Genomic DNA, 24,699 nt, shown 5'->3' with positions numbered 1-24,699 from the left:
AACATTTTTTGCGGCCCGTTAAAAACCATCCGCGGGCAGTTCTCCATCTGGGAAGGAAATGAGGGAGGGTGAATCTATGAATAGGAGGGCAGGAAATAAACGTGGAAGAAAAAAGGTGAGTGAGAAATGAAATGGCGGATAATAATAATAATAATAATTGGTTTTTGGGGAAAGGAAATGGCGCAGTATCTGTCTCACATATCGTTGGACACCTGAACCGCACCGTAAGGGAAGGGATAAAGGAGGGAGTGAAAGAAGAAAGGAAGAAAGAGGTGACGTAGTGGAGGGCTCCGGAATAATTTCGACCACCTGGGGATCTTTAACGTGCACTGACATCGCACAGTACACGGGCGCCTTAGTGTTTTTCCTGCATAAAAACACAGCCGCCGCGGTCGGGTTCGTTTTTATGGAGGAAAAACGTTAAGGCGCCCATGTGCTGTGCGATGAACAAATTCAGAATTTAGACACTGGGTGACGAAGCGAATGCTATCTAACGTTTCTTTATGAAGCCAATCTTCTGAAGGTATGAAAACAAAAAGTTCAAAGCGTGCCGTTGTTTCGAAGGCCCAGTATGTTTCCCAGCGTCAGCGGTGCTTGAGCATGCAAGCGTCTTCATTTTAAACCGATTACAAACTCTCGTTTGCGTACGCTCGGCTTTTCAGCAAAATATTATGCACTGTTTTCGTCGACATAGGATTGCTGCATTAATTGAAGGCAAACTTATTCCTAAGGAGGGCTGAGTAAGTGTGAGCAGAGTGTCGCTTCGTACGTTACACTGTGTTCCTTTTAGCGGTATTTTCATTATCGTTTAAACACTGACTGTTATGCCAAGTCCGCAACAGGCGCAGTTCGCACCCAAAGCGGCTCATCTATCAAGAAGCCGTTCATGTGCAAAGTTCGAAGTAGTGCAGCACCACGCTGGAGCGGCTTCGTTCCGGAAACGCCAATATGCTTTTAGCTTCAAAGTCAATACTGAGCGTCACGAAAAGGTGTCCTGCGCCTCTTCCCACGTCCGGCTTCACTCCAGCGTCACTCAGTTGCGCCTCTGTCGACGTGATCATGCAGGTGAGAAGGGCGATATCTTCACTGGAGTGTTGCCAAATGTGTGCTAGCCGCCAACCGGCTTCTGCTTCGACGCCTGGTGCGTGGACGAGACTCTCGGCTTAAGGGAACAACTACTTCATTTTCTTTCTCCGCGCTACTCTTGAAGGACTATATATAGGCACCAAATGCGAGCGCGAAAGCAGTATACTTCAGACGCACCAACCCCGAGCAAGAATCTTGTCTTGTCTTGTGCTCCGAACTGACCCTTACCCGAGCTTACCCGAGTTAGCTCGGGTAAGTTCGGCGGAGCGTCGCGCAAGCTGCAGCCAATGGGAGGAAGCTCGGGTAAGATGGGAAGAGTGTCGCGCCAGCTTTAGCCGATGGGAAGCAGGTGGCAGTTAAACTAATGATTGGTCGCGAGAGGCTGCTCGGGAAGAGCAACATGGGTCGCACAACCCGTACCGGTAGCTGTGATTTATAAACAGCCAGCTGCCAGTGCAGTGGCCTGTGCGCCACTGCGCTGGTATCGGCACGAGGACTCGCCGCGATCTATGAATGCTAAGCAGAGAGTGACCACTTCTGCGTAAATGGGCAATAACCCACTAAAGCAATTAGAGCCGAGCTTATGTGTTCCCCGCTTTCACGCATGTACTCGGTTAACACTTTTTAGTTCTGTTTCCTCTTTTTAGAATGATGCGCAGCACACTGGAAAACGTAGGCAGCCCCGTGGATGGCTCCAGCAAGTGGTGAATGATACCAGTATATAGCTGACTTTTTTCGCTCTCATTCTCTTTGCGGTTTCAACAGCCACTTCCAATTCCAGTTCCAAAAACTTTTATTTCCATCAGAAATGGAGGCCCTCTACTCCCTACCCCTGGCGCGCAGGCCTAGGGGCAGAGGCCAGGGCCTCCGCGACTAGATGCAGGCAAAGAGTTGTTGGCTCTTCGCGGCCTCTGCCGCCAGATGGATGGCTTTCTTCTGGGTCGCGGGGTCCGCTCTTTGCAGAAGGGTTTCCCAGGCTTCTCTACTATCTATTCCTTCCCTCACCCCTGGGGAGTGTACACACTGCCAAATTATATGGTCGAGGGTTCCCCTCTCTCCACATTTTTTACATTTATCTTCTATGTCCTCGTCTTGTAGGACGTGTGACGCCCATACCGGGTTTATGAAATTTCCGGCCTGTAGCCTTCTCCAGGTTACTGCCTCTCTGTTCCCGAGCTCCTTGTCCGGAGGAGGGACAGTTCTTCTCTGCAGTCTGTAATTCTCTATGATTTCTGTGTATGTTTGTAGTCTCTCGTCGAGTTCCTTGCAATCTGGCGGTTCCGCTTCTGCTCGGAGCTAGAGATCTCGAGCTAGAAGGGGCGCCGCTTCATTGCATGGTACTGACGTATGAGCTGGTGCCCATATTAGGCTAATTTTTCTATTCATCTTTTTCCCGGTTAGAATCCGCACCTCTTCTGATGCGACTCTACCTCTTCCATAATTGTAGATGGCTGTTTTACTGTCACTTATTATATAGTTTGCCTCTGTTCCCACGCAAGCAAGCGCTATTGCTACCTCTTCTGCTACTTCCGAATTGCGGCTGCGTATCGTAGCTGCTGATATTGCTGTACCCTTGCCATCCACCACTGAGGCTACAGCTGCTCCCAGTCTACCGCTCGCCGCATACGTGTATGCTACCGTCTCCTTATTCATTTCGTTGAAGCGTCTCATGGGGGCTTCGGCTCTCTTTTCCCTCCTCTCACTGTTGAAGGTGGGGTGCATGTTTCTCGGAAGCCAAACGATGGTTGTGACGTACAAGGGGCGTTCAGGTCACGTGAGGGATACGAAAACTGCAGTTTGGTCGTTTATATCTTCGTTTTAAGTTTGAAGTGAGGAAAAATGAATAAGCAGCGATTACATCGCATTTTTTCATGCCCCACGTCACCTGAACGCGTCGTGTATGTCACAATCTTCGTTCGGCTTTTGAAACCGAAACTGAAACGACACGAGAAAAAAAAAACAATTACAAGTTACTCAGCTGCCGTAGGTGAATTCCACGTCGTGACTCGGTTTGGTTTGGTTTGTGGGAGTTTAACGTCCCAAAGCGACTCAGGCTATGAGAGACGCCGCAGTGAAGAGCTCCGGAAATTTCGACCACCTGGGGTTCTTTAACGTGCACTGACATCGCACAGTACACGGGTCTCTAGAATTTCGCCTCCATCGAAATTCTACCACCGCGGCCGGGATCGAACCCGCGTCTTTCGGACCAGCAGCCGAGCGCCATAACCACTCAGCCACCGCGGCGGCTCCCACGTCGTGACTCATGTGTTCCATTGTCCAGCGCATGACTCCAATGAAAAGAATATGCATCCAAAAATTTGGTATATCTACTCCATTTGACGTCCGGGTTTGCGACTGTAGCAGTCTGGGCGCGCTGATTTTCGCCCTCTTTGTTCGTGGTGAGCGAAAGAATTAAAAAAAAGAAAAAGGCAGAAAATTGTCTTTCTGTTTCAGTCGATTCGTCTCCTGCATTTAGAATCACAGCGCTCTGAAACTTGTCAAGACTTGAGAAAGTCCATTGTCCGCGGTACTCACGTCGTATATATTAAATGGCTGAGAAAAAAGATCGCCGCGTCTAAATTCGCGGCGAGCGGGACCGCTATGGATTTCGAATGTGCAGATCTCAGGTTTCATCACTGGTCAACAGGCCGACGACAAAGTAATGCGCGAAGGTTTTGTGTTGCGGACGAGCGGGCTGTCGTTTCTGCGAATTTTATCAGGAAAGGGCTCGGCGAGTGCATTTCGTAACTTCCGTTCCCAGCACCGCGGTTATCAGGCGGAAACAAAAGCTGCACATATCTCGTTTTATTCCGAGTCTATAGAAACTGAGGAAAGAGCCTACTTGGCTTGACAGAGTTTCCATCTATAGTGGCCTCACTGTGTCCAACTTTTGCGCTATTGTTCATGTTCGGAAATATCTTCTTACCTGTGAAACAACGCACGCGTATATGTACCTTGGATTTATGCGCCAAGATGTGCACACTGGGATAACGTTGAGTTATTTTTCTTCCCGGTAGTCTTACAATGAACAAAGGAGGCCGAGAGAGTTTATTCAGATCGTCACAAAACAGGTAAGTCGGTATGCTGTACCAAACAGCGCAGTTCGCGCTGGTTTTAGTGAAGGCACAGTGCACCGCCCGCTGCTTCTCTCATGACATTTATTACTTGGGTCTGCGACAACCACTCAAACGTAATTGAGGTGCCGGTGACATTTTTTCTGTAGTCGTTTCGATATGCCCGCAGAACCACATGTTGCGCTTTCGAACGATGCACCCGCTGTGTACGCGTGCTGAAACACGGGCAAATTAGATATGTGTTGCGCTTTTATGACCAAAGCAAAGGACAATATAGTTCGGAGTCGAAATGTCGCGGCATTGCATGTTTCGCAGCATACGTGACGCTTTGAATGGAAGCTGACACACTTTTCTTAAAGAGAATACTAGGTGGGAACCTCCTTTCTGTAAAATATTGCACTCTCAGCGCAGATGCCAGACAGAGATTTCTGAATACTTAGCCTGAGTAGTCTTAGTTGCCAAAGGAAAGAAACCTACAGCCGCCGGGGTGACTTCCTGACGCCGTCGGTGCCCGCAGTTGGTCGACCAGCTAAGGACGGCATCATGGGTTCCCTGTCAGCTGCTACTGCATAGCAGTTCAGAACAAGGATTGAACATGTCAACTTTCTGTGACCGTTTATCTTGCGGAAGCTTCTGCCCCAGCCAGAGAGCTCGCCGATTCTCCGCACATGTTCAAGCGCCACCCTTTACTAAACAAGCATATTGTTAGGACTCGGTAGAACCCCGAGGAGAGCTGAAGGTAAAACGGTTTACTGGTTAACCAGAAAAAGTCCCTGCGCACTTCAGCTTCTTCTTCGTGCCTCGCGCTCGTAGACCAAGTCTTCATCTTTGGCGTCTTCTTGCATGCGACATTTGCCTAGGGCCTCAGGAAGCATCGTCTCCATGGTAACAAAAGGAAGTAGGAGGTCAAGATCGGTCCGAGTAGTATGGCTTCATACGTACAACATGGACGACGTCGACTTGTTGCTGGCATCACTTGGATGTCGATAACCCGTCCGGCACCACCTCATACGTGACGTCGGTTAAACGTCGCAGCACAACATAGGGCCCGAAGTACCGCCGTAATAATTTTTCGGAGAGTCCACGACGGCGAATAGGCGTCCAGACCCACACTTTGTCGCCAGGTTCATACATGACATATCTGTGGCGAAGATTGTAGCGTCGTGCGTCAGCCTCCTGCTGAGTTCTGATGCGCACACGCGCTAGTTGGCGAGCTTCCTCTGTGCGCTGTGCGAATTCCTCGGCGTCCTGATCGACATCGTCGCCGTCGGCATTCGGGAGCAGCATGGCATTTAGCATAGTCGTCACTGGTCGGCCATGAAGAAGGCTGAAAGGCGTCATGCGAGTGGTGTCTTGTTGTGCCGTATTGTAGGCGCACGTGACGTAGTGAAGAATTTCGTCCCAATTCTTGTGGTCGACGTCCACGTACATACAGAGCATGTCGGCGATTGTCTTATTGAGGCGTTCCGTCAATCCATTGGTTTGGGGGTGATAGGCCGTCGCTTTACGATGACTGGTACCGCTGAGGCGGAGAATGGTCAGTTATAATGAGTGCAGGAGTGCCATGCCTGAGGACAATGTTCTCAACGAAGAACCGAGCTGCTTCGGCGGCGGTACCCCTGGGCAGAGCCTTTGTCTTCGCTTAGCGAGTTAGATAATCGGTGGCGACAATTATCCATTTATTCCCTGGAGTAGACTTTGAAAATGGTCCCAGGAGATCCATGCCAATTTGCTTGAAAGGTGTCTTTGGCACTTGAAGAGGGTGGAGTAGACCGGCTGGTTTCTCAGGGGGTGATTTACGATGTTGGCAGTCTACGCACGTCCGTACATAGTGCTTCACTGTCACCGGTAGTTTCGGCCAGTAGTATCCGCGCTGTACTCTAGCCAAAGTGCGGGTGTAGCCTAGGTGGCCGGCGGTTGGCTCGTCGTGACACGCTTGCAAGAGTTCCGTGCGAAGAGCTGTTGGGACGACGAGTAGATGACTGTTCTCCCCAGGACGGAAGTTCTTTTTGTAAATTACGTCGTTGCAAAGAAAGAATGACGAGAGGCCGCGGGCGAAAATATTAGGCACATCCGTAGTTCGCTTCTCCAAGAAACCAATAAGAGGGAGCAATTCCTGGTCCTCTCTCTGCTGTTGGGCAAGAGTTGCGTCATCTATGACTCCTAAAAAGCAGTGTATTCATCGGTCATTGTGGAGGGTCCGACTGGTGCTCGCGAAAGGCAGTCAGTATCCGCATGTTTCTTTCCGGATTGGTAAATAACCGTCATGTCGAACTCTTGTAACCGAAGGCTCCAACGCGCGAGTCTCCCTGAAGGGTCCTTTAAGTTCGTCAGCCAACAGAGAGAGTGATGGTCGCTAACGACTTGAAAGGGGCGAGCGTACAAGTAAGGGCGGAATTTCATAACCGCCCATACAACTGCAAGGCATTCCTTTTTTGTTGCCGAGTAGTTCGCTTCAGCTTTAGACAGAGTCCTGCTGGCATAAGCAATCACTTTTTCCACACCATCCTGGCGCTGCACCAATACAGCACCTAAACCCACATTGCTTGCATCGGTATGAAGAAGGGTAGGGGCGTCGTCATCAAAGTGCGCCAGGACAGGTGGCGTCTGTAGGCGTCTACGGAGTTCATTAAAAGCTTGGTGCTCTTCTTCACCCCAGCGAAAGACAGCGTTGTCGCGTGTCAGTGAAGTTAATGGCCAGGCAACTCGTGAGAAGCCAGCAATAAATGGATGGTAATAGGCGCAAAGCCCCCAGGAAACGCCGCAACGTCTTTTTGTCCGTAGGTTTAGGGAACTTGGCGACTGCGGAGACCTTTTCGGGATCAGGCCGGACACTTTCTTGGCTAACGACGTGTCCTAAGAACTTCAGCTCCTCGTAACCCGCAGATCGTATGGCCTGAAAAACAGCTACCAAACGGCGCAGATGCTCCTCTAAGGTTGCCGAAAACACGATCACGTCGTCAAGATACACCAGGCATGTTTGCCACTTGAGTCCTGAGAGCACAGTGTCCATCAGCCTCTGAAATGTTGCTGGTGCCGAGCATAAACCGAATGGAAGAACCTTAAACTCATACAATCCGTCAGGAGTGATGAATGCTGTCTTCTCCCGATCCCTCTCATCTACTTCAATTTGCCAATATTCACTTTTCAAATCCATTGAAGACAAGTAGCGTGCATTTCGTAGCCGATCAAGGGAATCATCGATGCGAGGGAGGGGGTACACGTCTTTTTTGGTCACTTGATTGAGCTTGCGGTAGTCAATGCAAAATCGTAAGCTGCCGTTCTTTTTTTTAACAAGTACCACGGGGGAAGCCCAGGGACTCTGTGACGGCTGAATAACGTCATCTCGAAGCATTTCGGCCACCTGACGCTGAATAGCCTCTCGCTCTTTCGGAGCCACACGGTAAGGATTTTGTCGAATCGGGCGAATCGCGTCATCCGTGATAATGCGATGTTTGGTCAAAGGTGTTTGGCCGACCCGCGATTCTGAAGCAAAACAGTCCTGAAAGTGATCTATGAGATCCAAAAGACGTTCCCGTTCTGAAGACGACAGATTTGGGCTCACATCGACTATGGGTGCGGGCGCCTTGCTCACTGATCCTTCCAGTTGCAGCATGAAATAGTCTTGGTCACTTGGGACGCTATCGAAGAAGGCCACAGTTGTGCCTTTCGGAATTTGCCGACGCTCGTCGCTGAAGTTTGTCAGCAGCACTTCGGCGTGCCCATTGGCCAAACTGACTAGTCCTCGAGCTATAGAAACACCTCGGTTGAGTATCAGGGTGACGGCCCGTTCGGCGACGCCATCGTCGGTATGCGCCACGTCGCACTTCACTTCAACAAGAGAGCACGATCGCGGAGGTAATGTCACCCCCTCATTGGCAACTCGTAAGGGCATCAGTGGTACTTGCGCATAACCAAGGTCTCCATGATTTTTGGTGAAGGCAACGACGTTGTCCCGAAAGCTGATCACAGCCCCATGAAGGCGCAGAAAGTCCATGCCCAAGATGAGGTCTGCAACAGTCTGAGAGGATAACGAAGCTGCCAACGAACACTGAGTTTCCAATTCCTATGCGGGCAGTGCACTTCCCAGTCGGTGCCAGTAGCTGACCCCCAGCACTTTTTATTACTGGCCCAGTCCATTCGGTTTTTACTTTGCGCAGCTTGTCAGCCAGTTTTTGACTAATGATTGAAAAATCCGCCCGGTATCCACCAGAGCGTGTACCTCCAGCCCATCAATGCAAACGGCGAGGTCAGCGCTAACAACGTCGTCTGGGTTGCTCGTCTCTTTCTCAGCATTTGCGGCGGAAGTGCGGTACGGTCGGCGCTGTTATTTTCGTCGTCGGGGCTGCTTATCCGGGTCGGCATGTTCGGCGCTATTGTAGGCGGCATTTTCGGTGGTAGTGCGGCAGCGTCAATGTGAACAGAGGCGTCACAGTCATGGGTTGCGGTCGGCAGTTGCGGCGGTAGTGAGGGCTTTGAAACTTTTCGACTGGTTGCAACCTCCCCTCGCGAGGTTGCGGCGGTTAGTTTCCCCGGCGAGGGCTCGGGGTCCGCCGTCCGCTAACGTCAGCATCGCTACGACGCGTCGGTGAAGAATAACGCCGTGGAGATCGGGAGCGGCGGCGGAAGCCCTGTGAGTCGGCTTCCCTGCTGAGCGGCGGGTCCTCGAGTTGGGCACGGCCAGCGACGAAATGGCGTTGAGCAGAACCAGGCGGAAAGGCCTGCCCCTCTTGGCGGTAGCGGCAGTACCGATACACATGGCCAGGTTGTCCGCAGAAGAAGCAGAGTGGTCGGCTGTCAAAAGAGCGCCACAGGTAAGTTCGGCGCGGCTGAGGGCGGCCGGGATGTGCCCACTGAGGCTCCTGGAAGAACCGCGTCTGCTGACGGCTCGCTGAGCTCGGTGGGGCGTGGTCTGGCGGCGGACGACGAAGGACTTCCGCATAGCTCGCGGGTTGCGTCTCCGGCTCCGGCTCATAGTAAGGCGCCGTGTTGACGGCCGTGTTGCTGTTGAGTTGGGGCACGTAGTATGGTTCGCAAACGGCTGCCGCGCTGTCAACTGGATGAGACTCGTGGTATGGTGCAGACGGTGACAGAGCATGCCGGAGCTCTTTTATAACGGCTGCTGCGACGGCCTCTGGTGACAGAACGCTCGTAACAGTAATTCGCTGCAGCTCCTCAAGGACAATTTCTCGAATGAGGTCTCGAAGAGTGTTCCCATCGGTTGCAGTGAGTGCCGCCGCAGTCGGTGGAACACCGGTAAAGGGTCGGTCGTACTGGCGACGCCGTTCTTGGAGGGCTCGCTCTATAGCTGTAGCGTCCTTGACGAACTCACTGACGGTTTGAGGTGGGTTGCGCACCAAGCCGGCAAACACCTGCTCCTTGACGCCATGCATGAGATGTCGTAGCTTCCTTTGCTCGGTCATATCGGGGTCGGCACGGCGAAAAAGTCGAGCCATGTCTTCCGCAAACATAGCTACGCTTTCATTTGGCTTCTGGACGCGAACTTCAAGCAGGCGCAGCGCATTCTCTCGTCAATCAGTAGTGGCAAAAGTGTCCACCAGCTGGCGGCGGAAGTCATTGCATGTGCACAAGCTGCCCTCGTGGTTTTCATACCAAGTTCTAGCAGTATCCTGAAGTGCAAAATAAACATTGCAAAGCTTCTGGTCCACGCTCCACTGGTTGAACTTGGCCACTCGTTCAAACTGGTCGAGCCAGTCTTCCACATCTTCAAACGCGTCCCCGCGGAAGCACTCCGGTACCTTGGTGTTGTGAAGAGTCACCGACATAGGGGTGGTAGGTGCCATGGCTTGGAAGACCCGGCGAACTTTGACGTTTGAAGAGTCGCCCCGTAGATGGTTGTACTCCAGGGAAAGGCCTAGACGTCGACGGCTAGCGCGATGGACAGGCGTGTCGATGTCCGGGACTCGCTGTGGACTGCCGGAAGGAGTCCTGTGCATACCCAGTACGCTCCACCAGTGTCAGGACTCAGTAGAACCCCGAGGAGAGCTGAAGGTAAAACGGTTTACTGGTTAACCAGAAAAAGTACCTGCGCATTTCAGCTTCTTTTTTTTTCAGTTCAATTCCATTTATTTTCCAGAAAATTCTGGCGGCTGCCTGGACTAAAAGCTGTAGGTATACAGCTTGACGAGGCCCAGGCAGCCGTTACAAGGCATAGAAGCAGACTTTGTTGAGAACATTTACATACACACACAAAAAAACGAACACATAGTCAGGTAACAGTTTTCACAAAACACAGGACAGCCAGAAAGCACAAAATCATCAATAAATTACAATAGGAAAATACAGAAAACATATTTACATAAGATACAAGGGAGCAGCTGTACTTGGGCGCGAATTATACGTCAGGAATGATTTTTGAAGAAATAATTCACGCAATGCTTTCTTAGTAGGGTTATTTATGTCTTTATATCTATTTAAAATTACTGGAAGATTGTGCTGTAGTGCTTGGAACTTATAGTCAGTGCGAAAATGGGGAACTAACCAAATGTCTGTGTTGCGAGTATTAACTGTGTGATCGTTCTGTTTCAGTAGCGCAGTGCCTTCTATCATAGACCTAAAGGATGACGACAGATGAAATGAAAGCAATATTCGGAATTCATACATACTTTGAATTTTTAACACACTGAATGTTTCAAAAGCTTGCCGTGTGTGGCTTAGGTAATCAGGAATGGCAATGTGACGTATAGCTTTCTTTTGCAGATGGTAAATTTTTTCTAGGTTGGTCTTAGTTGTTGTCAACCAGACTAATGAGCAATAGCTTATTTGCGAGACAAATAATGCATTATATATTTGTAGCTTTATTTTACCAGGAAGGAACGCGCGGCAACGAGCAATTGCACCTGTTACCAACGAGAGGTTTTTTATTATCTTCTCAACATGCGAATCCCATGTAAGGTGTGAAGAAAATGTTACACCTAGTATGGTGTGTTCGTGAACAATTTTAATTTCTTCACCACCACAAATGATCTTTTTTTCTAGACGAAAATTTTTGTTTCTTGCACAAAATAACATAACTTTCGTTTTTGCAGCATTAATTTTTAGTAGAATAATATCAGACCATTCACGAAGCCGATTAAGAAGTTGATTACACTTGGTGACTAGTTCATTCACATCAGGACCAGAGAACAAAATCGTGCAATCATCAGCGTAAATAATGAATTTTAAACCTTGGTCAATGTTCACAATACTGTTTAAATAGACATTAAATAGCAGAGGGCCTAGTACACTTCCCTGAGGTACGCCTCTGATTATAGGTAGTAGAGATGATTGGTGGTTTCGAATATATACACACTGTTGCCTGTCAGCAAAGTAAGATTTTATTAAAGATAAAGGGTTGCCACGAATCCCATAGACTGAGAGCTTATGAGTTAGGATACCATGATCAAGGGAATCAAAAGCCTTACTAAAGTCTATAAAGAGGCCAATGGTTATTAGTTTCATTTGTATATTTTGCAGCACGTGTTTCTTTAACCCCAATAAAGCTAGCTCAGTTGAACGTCCTTTTCTGAAGCCGAATTGTGCATCAGAAATGAGATGATTCTTCTCAAAGAATTGGTTAAAACGATAGTGCAATATCTTTTCGAAACCTTTAGCAAACGTAGGTATTATTGATATTGGACGATAATTTTTTCGTAAGTTTTTATCGCCTCCTTTATATATAACTGACACTCTAGACTTCTTCATTGCAGCGGGAAATTCTCCCGATTCAATAGATAGGTTGAAAATTTATGTAAGTGGAGCAGTTATGTACTCTAAAATATACTTAATGGGTTTAATTTGGATATTATCAATATCAAGCGCTTTACTATTGTTCAGGGACATAAACGTTCTGTATACTTCTGCCTGATCTGTTGGCTGAAGAAATATACTTTCAGCCCGTGAGTGTCCTATATCTTCGCTAGTTATGTAACTGCTAGCGTGTGCAGAAGATCCGATGAAATGTTTATTGAAAAAGTCGGCAAGAGCACGACCGGTAACTGGGTGGTTTCTATAAATCATTTGATCAGGGAGTGCATCTTTTTTATCTCTCCTAGTGCACTATTTATTACTCTCCACGCGGCAGCTGGTTGGTGTCTATAGATGTTTAGAAAAAGTTTTTCATAGTAAGCAACCTTTGCTCGTCGGAGTTCAGCATTTAATTTATTTCTGGCAGTTTTGAATTTTTTTAGCGCATCAGGACTTCGCATTTTCAGAAATGTATGAAAAAGAGCATTTTTCTGCTTTACAGCTTTTAAATGATTAAGGGTCACCCAAGGTTTTCTTATCTTTTTTGATACCTTAAAGGATTTTATTGGGAAGTGTTTGGAATAGATTTGAGAAAAAATTTCAAGAGATCTTAAATACGCCTCACTGGCATTCGCTTTGCTATACACCGAGGACCAGTTTTGTTGGCTAATGTCATACTGAAACGCCCTCAGGGAATCCTCAGTCATATGCTGGACAGTTATCTCCTCAGAGGTACTTTTCACTTTCATTACAGGGTCACAAAACATAAAAATTGGGCAATGATCACTGATGACAGATGTTACTGTGCCAGCACTGTGAATCGAGGTTTCAGAGTTGACAATGAACAAATCCAGTGCAGATGAAGTGGATAAAGTGACACGGGTTGGTGTATTAATCACGCTTATGAAACCCAGAGAATGAATACGAGTTGTAAAATCAACAACATTTGGAGTATTAAGCAAAGTATTTATATTGAAGTCTCCTCCACAAGTTAACTGAAAGTTATTGCTTCGAAAATACTCCAGGAGCCGATCAAAGAATTCAAAATACGATACCAAGTTTCCTTCTGGTGGACGATAAATAACAGTTATAATTTCAATGTTATTTTTTACAGTGAGAAACTCATATTCATTCGTAACCTTGCAAAATTCCGGAAGAAGTTCGCACTTTGTACATAACTGTACATAAATCGCAACACCACCACCACGTCGAATTTCACGATTCATGAAAAAATTATTATACCCGTCAAGATGAAGCATATCGCAGCCTTCATAGTACCAGGTTTCAGTCATCATGATTATGCTGAATTTAAAAGAAAACTGACTTAATAAACAAATAATGTCATCGTGCTTTCCATAAGCAGAACGAGCATTAAAGTGTAACACTGTTTTTAGAGAACGTTGCTGTGGTCGGATGCGTTCTGGTAGGACGAAGCTGTGATACTCCATTTTGATTTGATTAAAGTGTGTCTAGGCAATAACAACAAAATCACGGATTTGACTCAGTCTTTTCAAGGTCAGCCTCACAAGTTATTTGTATAGCATCCGAGGTGTCGGACTGCTTAGCAAAGATTTTCCCATTGAAAGTCCACAATGACTTCCAGTTGTGAGCATACTTCCTCTTTACAGCCATACCCAGGAGTCTTTTAAGGGCCGGACAATGGTGCTCATTAATGTATATTGGTGCCGTGTTTTTAATCCCAATGTCCTCATTTGTTAGACGGGCCTTTTTCCCTTTCCTCAGTGCGCTATCACGTTTTGCTCGAGACTTGAACTGAACAACAAGAATGCTCTTGTCAGGATTTTTAGTAGGAACTCTGTGGCAACATTCAATGTCATTTTCAATGATTGGCTCATCAATCTTCTCTCCAATTTTAGTGACAATCTGCAACACATTCTCATCATCATGTTTCTCAACACCATGAATTTCTATGTTCGTGTTTCTAGAGTATTGCTCCATGAGGACAATGCGTTTCACGAGTTCATCTTGATTTTTCTCTAGTGATGTGCACCTCGCGTGAAGCTCCCGATTCTGTTCTTCAAGCTTAACATTTTTCAAAATTTCAGCCTCAAGTTTCTTCTTTAGCTCATCTAAAGAGTCATGGGCAAAGTCAAGGCTTTTTGTCATGTTTCGTTGTTCAGTCTTTAGATCTCTGATTTCATTTCGAAGCTCTCTTTCGATACGCTCCCGTGAAGCTTTCACTTCCTGTTTGTACTCTTCCTTCATCTTGGCTAGTTCAGCCTTCAGTTCCTCTTTAAGTTTGGCTATGTCTTTCGCCATGTGGTTGAAGACAAGTCAATGCAAACACGCGCAAACACAAAATGAACGGGAACAAAGCGCACCAATTGGTAGCAGCGACAATGTCAGAAAAGAAGCACAGGCAAATTAAAATTGATACAGTTTTTACACTAACCTGCAGCAAAACGAAGAGTTGGTGCTCGCCGTTTATCGTCGCCGCTGCCAAGTGCCTCGCGCTCGTAGACCAAGTCTTCATCTTTGGCGTCTTCTTGCATGCGGCAATATATGAGCGGACCGGTTCTTGCAGACGCTATGCGTTGTAGATGACAACTGATATTATGCTCTACCACGTTGAAATGGTTAGGCTTTCTGCCTGAGACGACACATGCATCGTCAGACGTGTGTCTGACGTCAGCGTTTCAGACATTTGTCGGAGACTGTGCGTCACATGCTCGTGTCTTCAGCAAATGTCACCAAGATTTGCATGTCCTTAGCGAGGGTTGTGGAAATTCTGGAAAAGGTGGGCTCGATCCAAGCACACCGTGGTCTCTTTAGTGCATGTGTTGTCAACGCAGAATCGCATCGCCGCCACCAAGGTCAGTAACCGCACATGAAGGCTCATGCGCGCGTCACTGTAGAGGCTGAGGCACAGGAGACTTCTCAGAAGAGCATGCCTGCTCCTTACTTTCGATTTCTGATGCTTCACTTAGCGCCTGCGTCGCATTCTGCAGTGATGGCGCACCGAAGGGATAATAGCAGCCTGATGTAGAGTCCCCTTGGACAATACGTCCCGATGAAAATCGCTGTTGCAGGAACGGTCCGAGAATGTCACACTGCTCATGGAGCGCTTAAAATCCTTCTTTTGATTGCAGCTGTCCACAACATAGCAATATTAAGGCGGGAGCCCTTAATGGCTCATACTCGCGGCCATGGATTTGTCCGGTGTCCGTTACTTCCAGCAACTCGATAAGAATGAAAATTTTTGTGCACGGTGGGATTCGAACCAACATCCTTCCGTTCCGCAGCCGAGCGTGCTAACAACTACGCTATATCCTGCCAACGCATATGTAGTTCTCCTTGTCTAGGATGTTGGAGTGTGTTTGTGGAAACGCGTCGAATCAGACGGATGCCTCCCAAACGCCCTCCTGTGCCTCCAGCAGTGAAGATTCACAAACAATTGCGTACTTAATCAATATCTTAACCGCACATCAGTGACACAGCAGCAACACCGTGCTAAAGGCATTCGCCTCGCCGCACTTTAGGTCAACAAAGCCCCCCCCCGAATTTTTTCCTCACTAAGAGAAATTTTAAGAAAATCAAGTAGCAGCAACCTATATGACGTCGACAGCGGCCGACGGCTGCCGTATTCTTCCTTAGGGGGTTCGCCGGCACTTGTTTGCGTTTTGGAGGCAGACCAATTTGTACTAGCTTTGCAAGAGTAAAAGGAAAACTTGGCGCGGAAGAGACTGCTGACGCTCCACAGTACTTAGCCAGACTACAAACTCGCAAGGAACGTCGCGTCACTTGGCGACAACCCTACTTAAAAGACCATCGCTGCGAGCGCTATTCGTAAAGTCGTACGCCGCTCGGAAGGCTATAGTGACTGCAGCAACTGCGCCATTTCCCTCATTCTTTATAGCGAATGCAAGCCCGTGTAGACCGTCCAATATAAGCGCAAGGAACAAAGAAATAGTCAGCGACGGCAAGCGACAAATAAACTCGCAGAGAAAGACTCGGAGAGCAATCGCGGTTGGCGGGATCCTCCGGGAGAGTGAGTGAGTAAGAACTTTATTTTCCACCGATGTATGAGACCCCCTACTCCCCATCCCCGGCAGAAACACACGCAATGACGCAATTTCCGCCAGTCTTCTTTCTCCGCTCTTCGTTTTCCTCTGAGTGCAGACCACCTCCGCTCGCAGGGATAACGCGGGGGATGTGCGACTGGTGAATTTTATTCGCGCTGCTGTCTAAATAATCTCGAAGAAATCTGCCTAATCCTTGATAATGTGATGGTTCATTTCTGATTGCCTTGCGTTGTTCACTTATTCTGTAACCATTTCAAGTTCTCTTTGATTAAAAAAAAATAAAGCTTCTCAAATAATTTTTAGAACTGTACCGGACTGCTGTCACGGAAGAAAACTGCTTTCAAGAGGTAGGGCATTTCGCTTTGCTAAAGAAAACGGCCTGCTATTGCACTTTCATGCGTTTGTCGTGCTGCCGCAGCAGCGCGTGGCTCGCGGGTGTATTGCAGTCGCCAAGCATTCATTGGAAACCGAATTCATTATGATTTTTGGCTGCTTTTCTTCTCAGCTTTTTGGCTGTCTTTTATGCTAATAAGGCGTTCAACGCGTGTTTCTTTATATTAATGGATAAAAGTGTGGCGTTAGAGAGAATGAACAGAGCTTACTTTATTCCATTCCATTCCATTCCAAAAACCTTTATTTCCACCAGAGAAGAGGCTCCCCTACTCCCCATCTCTGGCACGCAGGCCTAGGGGTGGGGGCCGGGAGCCTCGCATCTAAAGGCAGGCATAGAGTTCTTGGTCTCTTGCGGCCTCCAGTGCCAGGTGAATGACTTTTTTCTGCACGGCGGGGTCCGCGCTTTGCAGAAGGGTTTCCCAGGCTTCCTTGCTATTTATTCCTTCTTTAATCCCTGGGGAGTGTGTACATTCCCAAATGATGTGATCTAGGGTCCCCCTATTCTCACATTTTTTGCATTTTTCCTCTATTTCCTTTTCCCTAAATACGTGTGATGCCCACACCGGGTTTATGAAGTTCCCAGCTTGTAGTCTACGCCAAGTTGTAGCTTCTTTATTCCCTAGTGTTTTGTCCGGCGGAGGGAAAATCCTCCTTTGACTTCTATAGCTCTCTATTATTTCTGCATAGCTGATCAGTCTCTCATCCAGGTCCTTGCAGTCGGGCGGCTCTCCCCTGGCTCGGAAGTAGAGGTCTCGAGCCAGGGTGTTTGCCGCCTCGTTTCCAGGGATGGATGCGTGAGCTGGTACCCACACGATGCGTACGTCCCTCCCAATTTCCTTCTTTTTTAGAATTTGTGCTGCTTCTAAGGCAATCCTCCCTCTGCCATAATTGTAGACTGCAGTTTTGCTGTCACTAGCTATAATTTTGGCCTGCGTTCCTACGCATGCGAGCGCTATTGCGACTTCTTCCGCCGTTTCCGGGTTGCGGCTTCGAATGGATGCTGCTATCTCAGGTTCCCCCTTTCCGTTGACCACTGAGGCCACGGCTGCTCCTAGCTTCCCACTTGCTGCATCTGTGTATGCCACTGCTTTCTTATCTAGACTGTCCAGTCCTCTGGCCATGGCTTCTGCCCTCTTTTCCCTTCTTTCCTTGTTGAATTCTGGGTGCATATTTTTGGGCAATGGGTCTACTCTGATCTTTTCCCTAGCACATTTTGGAATGTCTTGTTTCTTTTGCATCCCCCTGTCGGTTTGCCTGTCGACCGCTTCTAGTATAGCTCTGCCGGTGTTCGTCCTGCTGAGCCTATCTAGCTGCGCTGATCTTACCGCTTCAGCTATCTCACTCCAGTTGTTGTGAAGCCCCATATTTAGTAGCCTTTCGTTTGAGGTGCTTATTGGCAAGCCCAGCGCCTTCTTATAGCTTTTCTTGATTATGGCATCAAGCTGCCTTTTTTCTGTTGCCCCTATCTTGAGGAAGGGGGTCGCGTAGCTGATCCTACTTATTATATATGCCTGTACTAGTTTCATTAGGCTCTTCTCTTTGAGGCCTCTACCTCTAAGCATTATCCTTCTGAAAATGCCCGTGGCTTGCGTGGCAAACTTGTCCAATCTTTTTAGGGTTTCATCATTGTAGCCGTTACTTTGTATGAATAGGCCCAGAATCCTGATCATATCTACCTTAGGCACCAGTTTTCCTTCCACAGTGATTTTAAAGTCCTCACCCTGCTTGAGCCTGTTTCTTTTTGGGTTGTATACCAGAAGCTCAGATTTCTCTGGTGAACATGCCAGTCCTCTTTGTGCTGCATACTCTACCACAGTGTCTGCTGCCTTCTGGAGTTTCCTTTCTATTTGCCCGTCGTCTCCTTTGTTCATCCAGACATTGATGTCGTCTGCATACATACTGAACTTTAGACCCTCTATTCCTTGAAGTAATTTAGGTAACCCTCTCATTGCTATGTTGAAGAGGAGTGGGGATAGTACCGACCCTTGGGGGGTGCCCCTGCTGCCCAGTTCTATGTTCCCTGATTCTATGTCCTGATATTTGATCCTCGCTGTTCTCCCAGTTAGGAAGTCCTTGACATAGTTATATGTTCTCGGACCTACCTCTAGACTATGTAGTTCCTCTAGTATAGCCTCGTGTTTGACGTTATCGAACGCCTTTTTGAGGTCGAGACCTAAGATTACTTTTGCATCTTTGGATTGGGATTCGATTATGTCGTGCTGCAGCCTCAGCATCACGTCTTGCGTACTCAGCCCCGGGCGGAAGCCAATCATCTCGCTTGGCCAGAGCTCGTTGTCTTCCATGTATCTGGTTAGCCTTGTCTGAATTACGTGTTCCATTAGCTTCCCTACGCAAGATGTGAGGGATATGGGTCTTAAGTTTTCGAGCTTCGGCGCTTTTCCCGGCTTTGGAATCAGTATGATGTTCGCCTCTTTCCATTGCGCGGGAAGCTTTCCGGTTTCCCACACCTTCTGCATATATGCAGTGATTGCTGTTATCGAGCCATCATCTAGGCTCCTCAGGGTTTGGTTGGTGATGCCGTCCGGGCCCGGGGCCGATTTTGACTTTAGCTTAATTATTTCCGCCCTTACCTCCGCTTCTGTTATTGGGCCGTCTAAAAGCTCCATCGGGGGACCCTGGTACTCTGGGAGTTCTATCCTCTTCGTGTCCCCTATATATGTTTGTATAATTTCTTTAACGAACTCCTCGTCCGTTCCCTCATAGATGTGCTTTGTCTTGGCTAGACTAATGCTCGCCTGCGTTTTAGAGTTGGTAGGGTCGAGTAGGTGCCTTAATAGGTTCCAGGTCTTTGTTAAGCTCATACCCCTTTCCATCTCGTCGCACCTGCTGCACCAGTTTTGCTCACACAACTGTAGTGCATATTTTTCTATGTCCCGATTTAGCCTTGCTATTCTTCTCCTGAGGTTCCTATTTCATCTCTGCTTCTTCCATCTGCGTTCGAGTCCATTTTTGGCCTCCCACATGTGCAGCAGTTTGTTGTCTGCTAGTTCTAGAACATATTGCCCCTTCAAAGTTACGGTCGCTTCCGACACGTGCTTCTTAAGGGTTTCTGTCCATTCCTCTATGTTTTGGATGGTTCCCCAATTTTGCTGGTCCCTTTGGGCCCTGAATTTGTCCCATTCCGTGATTTTGGGCAGTCTACCCGCTTTATCTTTGATGCCCGTGCGTACCGTCGTGGCGATAATGAGGTGGTCACTTCCTAGGTCCGTTCCTGTGTTCATCCAAGTGGCTGCCCTAACGTTTTTGGTTAGCGTGAGGTCAGGTGTGGTGTCCGCCATGACGCTATTCCCTCTCCTAGTTGGGCACCCCGGATCTGTTTGCAGGGTTAGGCCTAACTCCTGTATGTCCCCCCATAGGTGTCGTCCCTTCGTGTCCCTCGTACTGTATCCCCACTCCTCGTGATGGGCGTTGAAGTACCCTACTATGATCAGTGGGCTAATGTTTGCCACTTTCATTGCTTTCCGAAATATTGCCCTGAACCTGACTTTTTGCTGCTTCGGTCTCGAGTACACGTTTAGTAGGAACAGGCTTGGTTCATTCTTTTTGCCCGTTATCATCTCTACTAGGACGACTTCTGCCTCTGCCGTGTTTAGCTCATGCTCAATTGTTGCTATGTTCCTTTTAACGTATGTGGTGACGTGAGATTTCTCCCCTCTATCACTGTGGAATGCTTGATACCCTGGTAGATTTAGCCGCTTACCAGTTTCTTGCAGGGCTATGGCCAGGGGCTTTTCCTCTAATGTATCGATATATTGTTGCAATACCGCTCGCTTGCTTCGGAAGCCTCGGCAGTTCCACTGCCAAATGAGGGTCTTGTTTTTGGCCTTTCTATCCATGTTGGATTCGTGCTATTGCTTCCTCCGTTCGTTTATGTTGCTCCGCGTGGGCTATCAGCTCCGCTCTCTGGCTTTGTAATTCTGTTCTCTGAGCCTGGACTTCAGACTGCAGCTGTCCTATTGCCTGCGTTATCTGCATCATGAATGCCCTCATCTCGGCTTGTAGGGTGGAGATTGCTAGCCTATTCGCTTCGCTCTCTTTCCTGAGCGTTTCCCATATATCTACCTCCTCGTCCCCTTTGCGTTTGAGTGGGGGTCTCCTTGCTTCTTCCGCCTCCTCCGTTACCTGCCCTGTCGCCTGGGGTTTCTGCGTAAGAGGTCCGGTCTGCTTTGTACCTGTTTTGGGCTGTTCTGCTTGTTTCATCTCTAGTGGAGCTGCTTTTGCGCTCCCCTCTATGTGCTTTTTCAGGAGTCTCTGTAGCTCCTCTACCTGTTTTTTAAGTTTTTCTATCTCTCTGTCTTTATCATCTTTAGCCTGGGAGGCCCCTCTGTTAAGTTTTTCTATCTCCCTGTCGTTATCATCTTTAGCCTGGGAGGCCCCTCCTGCAAAGCTTACTGTTTTCGGCTCCTTGCTCGGCTCTGTGCTCCGGTCGCTGCGTCCTTTTCCCCAGGGGTCCTTTGGGTCCCTGGGCCTCGATCTCTCCGGGTCCCTGGACCGTGATCTGGATCTCGCCCTTCTTTGTTCCCCGAGTCCTCCCTGTCCTTTGGGGGCTCCCGGTTTTCCTGGGGGCGTCTGGTTCCTTGCCTCGCCTTCCCCCAATCTGGGGAAGCTGTCGTCTCGGCGATCCGTTCTTCCTGTAGGCTTCTGGTCCTTCCTGCGGGTCTCTTCTTCCTGCCTTTTTCCCCAGATCTTCTTCTTGATCTCGTACGGTGTTCTGTATATTTCCTTGCATCTTCGGTCTCCTAGTGGGTGTTCCTTTGCGCATAGTTGGCATTTGGTCTTGCATTTGTGGCCTTCTGCTGGGTTCTCTTCTCCGCAGCTTCTGCACTTCTTGTTTTCTGGGTCCGGGCAGACGTCCTGTCGGTGTCCCAGTCGTCCGCATGCGTAGCAGACTTCGTACCTTTTCTTGTAGAGGACGCACCTCGTCGGCGTTGGGGATAGGTACACGTGCCATGGCACCCTGTTGCTTTCGAACAGGATTAGGACGGCCTTGGATTCTTTCCGTAATCTTCTCACTCCCAGTATGGGTGGGTTCTTGGCTCCGTGTTGCTCTAGTCTTTCGAAAATTTCTTCCTCCGTCCAGAAGTCCGGGGCGTCGTAGATCACTCCCTTCCCGCAGTTTTCCGGCGGGGTCAGGTACGCGTTCAGCGTTGTCTCTACGTCGCCTATCTTCAGCTCTGTTAGCGACGCGTATTTCTCTCTTCTATTTCCATCTCCGGTGGCTATCATGATGGACTGCTGTTTCCTGTTGAAGGTGATTATGTCCTCTCTGCTGCCTTCTCCGACCGCGGCCGCTTCGGCGATGGCGTTCGCCAGAAACTCTCCTCCGTGCACAAGTAGCTTCTCTATCCCACCTCTGGGACGCATGATTATTTTGTCGAAATCTTGCGGAATTCTCGTTATTTGTCTCTCCACCGATTTCGCAGCCAGTCTTCTGCCCTCCTTCCTTGCGGCCGTCCTGTCCTTAGCTTTTGTCTCGACCACGGGGTCGTCGGCTATTTCCTTTTCCGGAATTAGTCTTCCATTCTTTCTTGTCCTAAACCATTGCCCTGGGGCTTTTAGCTCCTCCGGGTCTATCTCTCTTCCCTCAACCACCTCCATGGCACTGGGAGGGCTCGGGCGTCGGCCGTGAGGCCTAGGCCTCTCCTTTGTCTTGGCTAAGCCTCGTTAGGCTTAGCCCGGTCTCCTTCCCGTTGGGGCCTTCTCGGCCCTATAATTCAGGAAAATCGGCCCACCTTGTTGGTTATTGGTGTTCCTAGCCTTCCGGTTCTCTTCCGACGCTGATTCCAGCCAGTTTGGGTCGTCCTCAGGCTCCTGAGCACGACTTCGTCCCCGATGTCGACGGAGCTCGCCGAACGCACGTCCGACCGCCTCGACAGCCGCGAGCTTACTTTATTGTGCCTTCTAGTGACGTCATGAAATGCAGCGTGCGAGGTAAAATGCAGCTGCTGCATAAGTCCATAGAGCACTTGTATTCTCAGAAACGTGCCTTCCACGTGTTTCTGGTGTGTCTTTACGAAGCTTGAACAATGTATTCCTATTTCACCGTAATTAATCATGGGACTTTCGGGCCAAACGCGCATGCATTCTGCCTTAAAAACGAAATTTAACAAAAGCATTTGAAGCTCTAATCCCAGTCCCCTCAGGTGGTCTTTCTAACTAACGGTTATCCCGCTGAGGCTTTTTTTGTTTTGTTTCTGTTGGTTATCCACGTGCTTAGGCAACGTATTACGCCACGAACCACACAGTGGTCACCATGGGGATGGACTTCCACTACAGGGACGTGTCCAAGTGGTTTCGCAACCTGACAGCCTCATCTATTACATCAACGCTGAGGTGAGCCGCATTTGGCAACGGGTTTCTTACCATTAGCGACGCCAGTGACAATGAACCGCGTAGCGCTCCAGTAAACTTATCTGGCTGTCGAGGGAGCATGTTTGTTTCACTGTGGCCACGTTTAGGGGGAAGTCAAAGATGAGACTTTACGTTCAGTGGCGTTGCTGAACGCTACAGGGCCTATCCTATAGACAGAAGCATGCCGTATGAACAAAAGCGAAAGGCATATAAGGTTATTTCGCGCGGCGCGTTCATGTGTCTGCGGCCACGGCCCAACATTACAGGACGAACAGTGCGTGGATACATGACTGGCAATTTAAGCGTGTCCACTTAAATAATTGGTTTTTGGGGAAAGGAAATGGAGCGGTATCTGTCTCATATATCGTTGGACACCTGAACTGCGCCGTAAGGGAAGGGATAAGGGAGGGAGTGAAAGAAGAAAGGAAGAATGAGGTGCCATAGTGAAGGGCTCCGGAATAATTTCGACCACCTGGGGATCTTTAAAGCGCAATGACATCGCACAGCACACGGGCGCCTTAGCGTTTTTCCTCCATAAAAACGCAGCCGCCGCGGTCGGGTTCGAACCCGGGAACTCCGGATCAGTAGTCGAGCGCCCTAACCACTAAACCACCGCGGCGGGTCGTGTCCAATTTCAAAATCAAAATTCTAAGTGGTTTGATTGGACTGCGTTTTAGTGACACTTTTTTAAAACCTCCCCCGTGCGCCAACTTCTGCAACGGTTCACAACGCATTTTAATGCTTTCCTTTTAGTGCTTTCCTGCCGAACGTGTATTGGAGAATGTACCCACATTTACGGCCGTGCACATGTTTTTAACTTCTCGCCACTCCCGCACGCCATCAGCCTGTGGAACGATCTTCCGGACTGCATCGCCCTGCAGCTCAATCACCCAACAGCTAATTCGCGAACATCTACTTCGTTGATAACGCTTAGCAGGTGATTTCTGTACTCATGATTAATATAACAGTGTTTTCAACCAGTTGAGGCTGTTGCTTGGTTGGGTTCTGTTTATGCCCAGTTATACTCGCGCATACGTGCGATATGTTTTTTCCGCATGTAGAATACTTTGTGCATTTCCCCCATTGTGTTGTGTTCCATGAAGCACAGCTGTTGCCTTGTACTTATATCATTTCTCGTGAACTGCAATATCTTGTAACCTGAGCTCACTAGTTTTGGGTCTGTTCTGCTGTACTTGCCATCATGCTTTTGATTTCTGATCTTTTTTACGCAGGCTTTTGTATTCGGTTCCTCTTACACAATGCCTCTCTTGAAGCCTGCATGTTATATCTAAATAAATGATCATAAAAATATATTTCTACCTTTTGTGATTGTTACGCCTACTATTCAGCAAGCTTTGGCTATGCGACGTTAACACTGCTCGAGAAGAAACATTCGAAGCAGTTCGCTGAGCCCTGGTTTGCTTGGCGCGCAGCAAGCGAACGGGAGCCGCGTGCACGCCTTCTACTCGCCTGCTACCTGAAGGCTCTGCACGACAGCGGTGTGTGGCGGCCAGAGTTCTCGGACGACTTCTTCCCGTACGCTGACCAGGAACACGCCTACTGGACCGGCTACTACACCAGCAGGCCAAACTTCTTCAAGTGCTTCGCGCGCCGAGCCAACGGCATTCTCCAGACATATTCACGCGCGCCGAGTCGCTTTTGTGCCGCGTCCTGTACGCGTGTGCACAAAATAATACGAGTGACCCGGGGCCGGCATGGGCAGCGCACACAAGGAAATAGCCAATCAAGCAGTAATTGCTTGTTAGCATCCGCATGGTCTGAGCCGATCGGCTACACGGAAGCTTCTCGGGGAATTCCCCTGAACACGTTGTACTAACATCGTTCCCACTTCGGGCTCATCGATTAAGGCTCGTAATCTGTAGCCAATCTGTGGCCTTCACTCCCCTTGTCGAAAATACGGTTGGCTACTATATACATATGCACATACATGGTGCAATGTCTCCTCTCCCTTAATTGCTCTGTGT

The 24,699-nt window shown here is 48.6% G+C and overlaps 1 protein-coding gene across 1 annotated transcript in view; it reads left to right on the top strand.

Moving 5' to 3' along the window:
* LOC144127494 (lysosomal alpha-mannosidase-like) overlaps positions 1-24,699 on the top strand; it is a 79,440-nt gene that overhangs the window by 1,156 nt on the left and 53,585 nt on the right. Inside the window, exon 3 of the mRNA XM_077660488.1 lies at positions 24,148-24,387. Coding sequence (XP_077516614.1) covers positions 24,148-24,387 — 240 coding nt within the window. The remainder of the gene's footprint in view (positions 1-24,147; positions 24,388-24,699) is intronic.

This window comes from Amblyomma americanum, chromosome 1 (assembly GCF_052857255.1).
Source record: "Amblyomma americanum isolate KBUSLIRL-KWMA chromosome 1, ASM5285725v1, whole genome shotgun sequence".
NCBI lineage: Eukaryota > Metazoa > Arthropoda > Arachnida > Ixodida > Ixodidae > Amblyomma > Amblyomma americanum.
Note: the sequence above shows the minus strand (reverse complement) of the source record. Positions and strands in the feature narration are given on the sequence as shown.